General features: G+C 42.4%; 1 protein-coding gene across 4 annotated transcripts in view; it reads right to left on the bottom strand.

Annotated features, from left to right (window-relative positions):
* Positions 1-862: 862 nt before the first annotated feature.
* The window catches only part of zranb3 (zinc finger, RAN-binding domain containing 3), a 131252-nt gene continuing 123011 nt past the window's right edge, over positions 863-9103 (bottom strand). For 3 of the 4 annotated variants that reach the window (XM_085152639.1, XM_085152642.1, XM_085152640.1), the window contains exon 22: positions 863-8961. In XM_085152639.1, coding sequence (XP_085008765.1) covers positions 8854-8961 — 108 coding nt within the window. In that variant the 3' untranslated portion in view covers positions 863-8853. The remainder of the gene's footprint in view (positions 8962-9103) is intronic. The other variant, XR_014872556.1, reaches the window with a different exon arrangement.

The following is a 9103-nucleotide window of genomic DNA, read 5'->3' as shown; positions in this document are numbered from 1 at the left end:
GCAAACAGCAGTAGCAGATGTCCCGACTGAGTTCTACGTTAGCACTTAGATTCCTCCAGAGTTTTGTGCACACGGTTTAGGTAAAAATGAAAAAGGTTGAGGTTTTACATTTAGTTCAGTATTACCTGTTGTCTGTGTCCTTGTCTTTTGGGAAAATACTTTACACAAGTAATGGCTCAAAAAGGATTCCTTTTTTTTTTTTTACTGTGCTTCAATTAATTTGTGCCATTAATTAGTGTCAACTAATTTTTATTCAATCTCCACATAGGATGTGCTTGTGAAGATGGAATATGGGGGAGAGCAGAAGTGCGTTGAAGTTCCACAAAGTGATGAATGAAGGACATGCATATTGTATTTTGTATTTATTGAAATAAGTGATGAGAATGCTGTTATTTGCATTTACCAGCTCACCTATGTCAGACCTTTTGATAAACGAAATTCTAATGAAAGTGAGAACATGTACACTGTTACATCTTTAGAAAATGTTTTGAAATTGTGGTGCACAGTTCAGAATAAATGTTTTTCAAAAACCATTGCGTCTTTTTAGTAAATGTTTATTTCCAAAAGAAATTTCTAGAAGTTCAGAACAGTAAAATTCCCGCTTTTTAGAATTAATTAGAAGATAACTCTTACGTAGTTAAACTAAAATACTCTTTGAGAGTTAATATATAAACTCTTAACACCAAGTGTTAAATTATCAACTCCAGACAGATTTGGTGTTTAACACTAAATCAGAGTTAACATACCAACTCTCCAAAAAGAGTTAAATTAACACTCTCTGGTGTGGACCCATATAGACACTTTAAAAGTGTTGAAATCAAATCTGACAGTGTTAATTTGGACATGCTGGATTTGCTGTGCAGAAGTCCAACTTCTTGTGCGATGGTTAGCATCTTCCTCTGCCTTTTGTGTGCTACTGCAGGTGCCTCTGATGGTGCAAAACATTTTGTCGACGTTGTTGTGTTTGTTGGGGAGAAAACCTACAAACCCACAGTACAGCACTTCAGAGTCACACTGTAGCGATCGAAGAGTAAATTTGACAAGCTGAACGCATTCTGTACCGTACAGGAGACACGGCACGGAGGAGATTTTGTTTGAAAGCGCTTTATAAATAAAGTTATTATTATTATTATTAATTGACAATGGTCTACAGCCAATCAGGACGTAGAAAATGATACACTGGGGAAAAAAAAGCATGCAAAATTGCACAAAAAAATCCGCGAAACAGCGAGGCCGCGAAAGGTGAACCGCGTTACAGTGAGGGACTATAGAGAAAAACCCAGCAATCATATGATCCCCTATGAGCAAGCACTTTGGCGACAGTGGGAAGGAAAAACTCCCTTTTAACAGGAAGAAACCTCCGGCAGAACATAAAAAAAAACAAAACATAAATACATTATGGGGTAGATTTACTAGCATATGTGACGTAAGCAGTGAACCTAATCCTAGTCAGGTCATGGCCAACCTGGTGGACGCTAAGAGGTAGAGCGCAGATTAAAATGCTGACACGGCTTGCTGAAAAGACCGAAGACTGTGTAACAGATCTTGAAATGTAGATGAGATTACATCAGTCCTAAATTGCATTAGATACAGATGCCTTGTAAAACAATGCGGTCAGATCCAGTCCTCGCTGGGGCCCTTCCAAACAAAGCCTGATTGTAATGGGCCACATGAAGCGCCAATTTAGCCCCACGCAAGCGCCAAACATACAAATGAGAGCCAACTACAGCCAAGACATACATTAATCCTAGCCCAGATTGGGGACTGTATGAATTATGCTAAGAACCTTATCTGTTATTTCCCCTGATCTCCCACTGGGTGAATTGATTGCGTTTTTGCTCTTAATCCGCAGCATGCCATGCATCTTGGGAGACAACCAGGGAGCCATCTTGAATAAATAGAATTTGGACTTGACAAAAGCCACCTCCAGCTGAGCAATGAGAAAGCATCCTTTTACCACTGCACATCTCCTACTATGCCGAATGACATTTGAAAATAGCTGGCTGAGGTTTACATGGAATTGTTGTATCGATTTTCTGTTTCTCGCTTCAGCTGCAGCTCCTCTCAGAACATCATGTGCGTATATGACACTTATCAGGATGGATAAACCCATTTCGGGGGAAAACGCCTTCTGTTGCGGCGCTCCTCAAGAAACACCTCTGTGCAAGCAGAGAGGGTGTTTTAATGAGATTAATTAGATCGCTTATGAGTGATGGTCCTCCACCAATTACCTGGGCCATAATACCGTTTTCCTCCACCCAGGGCGTCGCGCTCCGCCGAGCGGTGCCAGCCTTCTTGCTGCAGCGGGAAATGATTAATCATCTTATCACCATCCCAAGAGATAATATGACAATAAAGACAAAAGCCTCTCTGGCTGGGGCTGTTTAAAGCCAAGAACCGCTTCCTAAATGCCGACTCCAGAGTTCAATTAGGCGATACGGGTGTAGCCTTTTAGAATACAAGCTTCCTCGGTGTTGTAACACAACACTGCGGAGGTCTGACTCAAGGTTCATTCCTTTTCTATAATGAGGTTCTGCAGTTCACATTCCACCAAATGACAGAATATCAGAGGTGCTTTGGCAAGACAGAGACTGTGCCGCGGCTGTTTTTCATTCCTGAAGGAGAACAGCGGGGTACGGCCTCCCTCACATCTATTTCCTTTTCCTTGCTGAAGGGCAGGGAGGGTCACAGACACAGAGGGATCACAGCGGCGAGCATGGCAGCCAGGAATCAAACCACAGCAGGATTCAGCCACGGATTGGAGAGCCGGCGGCCGCACGCAGTGCGCTGTGCAGGCTTTTATTGGCCCTTCTCCATCACACCTGTCACACATGATTGGGTTTGTAGAAACGCTTCCTTCAGCTGAAAAGGCCAAAGTAGATTATGGGGGCAGGCGAGGTTGAAATGGAATAACCAGTGGAATGGGGCCAAATATAACGCCGTGCTGTCTGAATGCAAATCGTGATTGAATTACGAATGATTTGTGTAGTTTAGCGTAAAGTCTGTCCTGGTTGGAACGGGGGGTGGCCAAACATTTTCATGTCACAGACCCCCCCACCCCCTCAACCTGCGGGGAGATGAAACTGAGACTAAAAGCTCAAACTGCAATAATCATCCTTACACTTAATGTAACATCTGTAATTGCAGAAGTTCCTATGGAATTGAGTTGCAGTGATATTAATCTATTTCTCAATTTGCCGAGGAGCCCCAGGAGCCCTGTCACAGCCCCTGGAGGTCCTCTGACCCACATTACGAATACCAATGTGACTGCAGCTTTAACATGCAGAGGAAATGTGCTGTTTTCACACTAGTAATGTCTTCTACATTTTGATGAGTTGAGACCAAACCAACAATCACAACATCACACGATTACAGAAACACGGGTAAATACTGTTTTTGGGGAGGACTAGTTCCGGCAGTGGATGAATATGCATGTCGTAATCTCTGCAACTCTGCTGTGAAACCTCTGTGCCATTTATTTGAAAGCTTTAGTTATTTATGGTTTTTGAAGATTTTAAAATATACATATATGCTGTATTATTGCAGATAAAGCTATCCAGCTTTATAAAATGAATTCAAATCATCTCCAGCTGCACATTAAAGTCATACACAAATAATTAATCAGGAATTATGAACCAACAGGATTATGGGTGTGAAAAAAGGGCTATTACGTATAATGTATTAAACCTTTGTAGTTTTTGCTACTTAAACAGGATTATGAAGTCTTAAAGGTCTAAATCCTTGTTTTGACACACATAAAAAAGCATCTTAAACTCTCGTGCGATCCCGCTTTTCATGAATACCATCTGTATGAAGGCACAGGCTGGAAAGTGTACCTTCCTCACTGTTTTCTACATCAATTTTCTGCACCATATTTATGTCTGATCAACCATTCTGTTTTCCCGTGCCCCCTGATGCTTTGCTCTTGGTTCCAGCTGCGCAATCCTGAAAACGTCCCTGAACACAACAAATTCAAAACAGTTCTTCAAACCTGTAGACTGCTCTCCCCTCTGTGTGTTATCTGCCGCACTAACCAAGGTCAGCTTTTTCTACCTGCCAGTGATGCAGATTAAATACCTACAGAGCACAACTGATGTATTTGTATAATTAGTAGCTGTAATGTGATTGCTGTATAAAGAAACTAATATGTTACAGACAAATGGAATGTGATTACAGTAATGTGTTACCCTCGACACCGGTCAGCAATAAAAGCATGCTACATTAGCTTGTAGCGATAGTCGTACCTTTAGGTTTATTTATTAACACCACTTTAAAAGATTCGATATAACACTGTGAAAGCTAAAGGCGCCCCAGATGTGTTCGGGTTTTGAAGTCAGCAGCCTAAAGAAATTATGTATCCAACTTTCATAAACACACAAAACTTTCAAGAAAAGTTAAGCTGGTTTTGGTGGTTTAATATAATCTTTTTTAAATCAGAAAAGAAACGCGTTAAATGTTAAACCCAATAATCTTTTGAAGGGGAAAAAACTAATATGCTAAATTCCAGCTTCATATTTTTATTCTTAGTCATTTTTCTTATACTGACCCTGGGTGCTTTCCATCAAGCCTTTTTTTTTAGCCCCTCCCCTTAAGGCTCAAGTAACCCAGGCCTAGAGATCAGTTCATGACCGTCTGGTGACCAATGGTTGTTAGGGAAGAGGTCTTCCTCCACCCAGTTGGTGAGTGGCTGCTAGAGTTTGCTGTTAAATTGTTTGCTCAGGCCAAATTCACTCAAGCCCAGAAATGTCCTAGAAATCTCCCCTGGCAACCACTGGTTGCTAGGGAGAAGTGTGTATTTGTGAGAGGTTTTCAAGTGGGTGCAAAGAGGTATAAAGTGCTGCACCCAAAATGTCCTTGTGATTGCTCTGGGAGTTTTTCCTCCCCACTGTCACCAAGTGCTCGCCTAAATAAAATGTGCTTGATGGTGTATACACCTGTATGATTATAATTTGTAATATTGTTGAGTCTTTACTTTAAAATGTCAAGTAGCTTGAGGCAACTGTTGTGATTTGGTGCTATATCAACAAAACTGAACTGAATTGAATTCAACAGAGAAAATGTGAAAAGTGTAATGCAAAACAGAAAGCACCTTTTTCAGTTGCAGACGTAAGACAACTTTTCCTTTAAAGGTGAGCTCACTTTTTCAAATTGCACTACAGCGCAGTGAGTGAAGGGCAAGTGTCTGCAGATGACTCAGCGTCTGTCATGTGACTGATTTCAGCTGTTTTTCACTGCCAGCAGTTACTCACGCATTCCAGGTCAGGGAATAGAAAATTTTTCCAAGCAACCAAAGGTCACCAAGGGGTCACTGACAAGTCTCTAGGCCTGTGTGAGCGAGGCATGAGCCACCGGCTGGCTTGAATTGGCAGGTTACAGCTGTATCTGCTCTCATTGACATCACACAGATCAAAAAGTAGAAAAAATACTTTGGAGGAGCCTTTTGGATATCCAGACCTTATAATATGAAACTCCCCCCATATTTAGATGAAATGTAAATGTGTATAACATAGTGTATAACATAAAGTAATGAAAAGCATTAAAACCAGTTTCTGTGCTTTGCATGTTTGTCAGATGGCGCTTTTTTTCTTTCCCTGCCATCCTTCTTTTGCCATTATATTGTGATCTTGTAATTACATGTGATTATTTCTGCTAGATATTTGTCCAGCTAATTTTATCCACACAGCATTCACTGTATGCTCTGTTGCTATGTAACCTGCAGAAAGGTCCATGCGGTAGGGGCACCGTGGAAAGGATGTCGATTTCACTTGATGAAGGAAAAAAAAGCAAGTTGGATTTTTTTCTTCTTTGCTCTGATGCCAACTTCAAAAAGTGAGAGAAAGGCGGGCAGCACGTTAGACGGAAAGCAAACAGGCAAACCTCGGTCGGTGTTTGAGTCCATCTTTATTACTGTCATCACCCGTGGAGGTAATGTTGTTCTCTGGGCTGATAGGTTGTCCAACGCAAACAGTGTCACGCGGCTGTGGCGCTGCTCTTTACCCAGCAGACCCTCTGGGAGGAATGCAAGATATCTTCATCTGGGCGCTGCCTCATTATGGCTTCCTCTGACAAACACATGCACACCACTTCCTCTCCTGTCCAATATACACTTTCCTTCTGCCAAACACACGAGCTTAATCTGAGCAGCACACACACTCAGCCACACTTTCGCACTAGTTTCCTCACTTTCTCTCTGCCGCACACACACCTTTTGGGTGTAATAAAACAGCGGATCAGAGTCATTGGCTGCTGACAGGGACTGACACTGAAACCTGCTGTTGTTGGAAGGCTGCCTGGGAGATGTTCATTACTCACAAAGCTTGTCGGTTTGGACAGGAGAGGAACAACGGTCTTATTAAGTGGAGACCTGGAGCAGCCGTAGGGGAAATACACATACACCCACGCGTGCACCCACATGGGCTCAGAGAAAGTTTAAAGCGCGTCTTCAGCTGATAGGCTGAGAGAAGTTGGGGGGGGGCTGTCAGAAAAATTTTAAACTTTCCTGCGACGGCAGAATGTGCTGAGTTAGGCGTTTGACACGACTGACAGACAGGCAAATCGTGACATGACGACACCCTAAAACGTCGACGGTGGAGCCTCAGAGCGGAGAGGGGAGGTAAAACCGCGCTGCGGAGGAATGCGAGGGCCTCGTTCTCGCAGGAGGCTGCTGGTATTGATTGGAGTTTCTGATGTCTGTCTAGCTCATTGTATAACTCTCACAAGAACAGATTCAATATTCCCAACATGGCTGAACCTAAAGCCTTGTTTCCATAGTAACTCTGCTCTCTGTCTCTAAACATAGCCCTCCTGACTGACTTTAGCTCTGCTCAGATCATCAAGCACAGCTGAAGAGGAGGTAGATGCGTGGACATGGACGATAATGTTCCTGACTTGAGGCGATGAAACGATTTGCGAGCTTGTCGGAACTGCCGACGGCTCGCAGTATTTACAGTCCAAACCGGTTACAGCGCCAGAGTGGGAGAAGAAGAAACGAAACAAGGTGAAAAGAGGTTTCTCATTCCATCAGAGAGTGCTCATCCATCTTTCATAAAGAAAAAAAAAAGATTTACAAGGCGACACTTGTTGATCACACCAATGAGGACACCTGGGTGTGTTTGCTGCTGTAGAGTTTTAATCACAAAGCTCGCAATTCATCTCTGAGCTGCTACTTTTCACCAACTTTGCAAAATCTTAAAATAGCAGCAACTCTCCAAACAACCTGCTCCATTTCAGCCTCGAGCAAAAAAAAAGGGAAGGGGGCGTCATAAATCAAAACTACCGCTCTTGTGACGGTTCGGGGACGAGAGGGGAGTTGGCTGAATTTGCATTTGATGCAGACGTCACTGCACTTTTCTTTAAGGTAAATCTCCACTACTAGATCTTCCAACGTAATGGGGTCCAGTGGGACGCAGATGAGAGCATCTGAAAGCTAGGCAGAATCTTTAAAGGCCTTGTATCCTCATCTGTCACAGCAAATGGGACTTCTGATACTTCACACAGTGCGTCTTTATGTAAACTGAATAAACACCTTTACATGTGCAAACTGCACCAAACCTTTAAAGGGGACCTATTTTGCTCTTCCTCTTCCGTTTCTCTCGTTTGTTTTTTTGTCTTGCAGTTAGGGTCTAGTGGCTTTGCACAGTTCAAAATAATCTATATTTATCCTTCCCACTGGTTTTGCCCATCGGCTCATCTGCTGCCTGAAACAAGCCGTTTTAGATAACTTCTGTCCATATACAGTATAAAAGATGGACATTACTCATTTGGTCGTGATGTCCCGAGCTAAGCCTGCCTATGACTAGCTATTTAGCTCCTCCTTTCTGACTCATATATCCATTAAAATTTATAAAATGGACCTAATCTTCTGTTCAATACGACCTAAAAATGAGTCACTAAGCAAATAACAAAGGGTCGAGTGACTGAGCAAAAGTGTTTGGCGAGGTTATAACTGCTGGCTGTTGTCTGATAAAGTTCTATAAGACCAGAAGTGTTCATGCAAACACAGGGGTCAAGGATTGTACGTCCATCATTTATACTGTCTTCTCTTTCCCTTTAAGCTGACTATCTTCTGATTGGCTGCCCCTCTTGAACAGGTGCGTTGAGCTTCTGTGACCATAGTCGTGTAGCTGAGATAACACTACGTATATCAACTCTCAAAGAAAAGAGCAGAAAGAAAACATCTAAAAAGTGGCTGTTTATCTGAAGCCTGAACTTTTTGGAACTTTATACATTTTCTAACCACTTTGGTGATGTTTAATATGAGCATCCAGGATCTGCTGCTACCAGGTCCAGTGTGTATTTCTCACTCTGAGAAGTGAGACAGAAGATTATCGACCTATTCATTAGAAAAGTATTAAAAGACAAATGTATTTATGCTTTAAAAAACATTTATTTGCATTAGCGTTATTTCAACTTTGTGTAGGATTAATTACAGCACAGTGCTGTAATTTATAGTCACAGTTTCTCCTTTAATTTCCTTTAAGTTACCATGAGTGACGCAAAAGCTTCCAAACAAGTGTTAAACCAAACATAATGACAGAGAAAGAGAAACAAACTGAACTGCTGTCGCTGAAGCTCTTCCGTCGTGCTAACTCACTTGTACACATATTAAGACAAACTGGTGTTGCGGTAGCGAAACACTTTGAACTACTGTTGCTTTGCTGTTAGCTGACTGCTGGAAGTTAGCAGATTGCTGGCGATGCGTGGGGTAGTAAACACAAAACATGATAGACCTGAAGAGCATAGATAAGCCATGTCACAGATGCCTGATCTAGTTTTTGGTGTCAGGCTATCTGATCCAAGTATTGGATCGCTCCATCCCTAACTGACAATAAGTGAAAGCGTAACAGGTCCCAGCTAATTGTTTTCTTTCCGAACGAAGAACCTGCTGATGTCTGACGAAACCTTGGAAGCTGCAGCACTCTTCCTGCTCTGGCTCCGTTCTTTGGCTTGCTGAGCCGTCCTCTGTGGAGAAAAATGGAACATGATGTAAGAGGTTACATCTGCAGTCAGCACAGAAAAGTCAGATCGATATATCGAGCATCTCTAGATTAAAGTGTCTGAGAGGGGGCATAAACAGTGCGAGGATCCCCTTATCAGTCGCAGT

The sequence above is a fragment of the Neolamprologus multifasciatus genome, chromosome 23, assembly GCF_963576455.1.
Source record: "Neolamprologus multifasciatus chromosome 23, fNeoMul1.2, whole genome shotgun sequence".
Classification (NCBI taxonomy): Eukaryota; Metazoa; Chordata; class Actinopteri; order Cichliformes; family Cichlidae; genus Neolamprologus; species Neolamprologus multifasciatus.
This window is presented reverse-complemented; position numbering and strand designations above follow the sequence as displayed.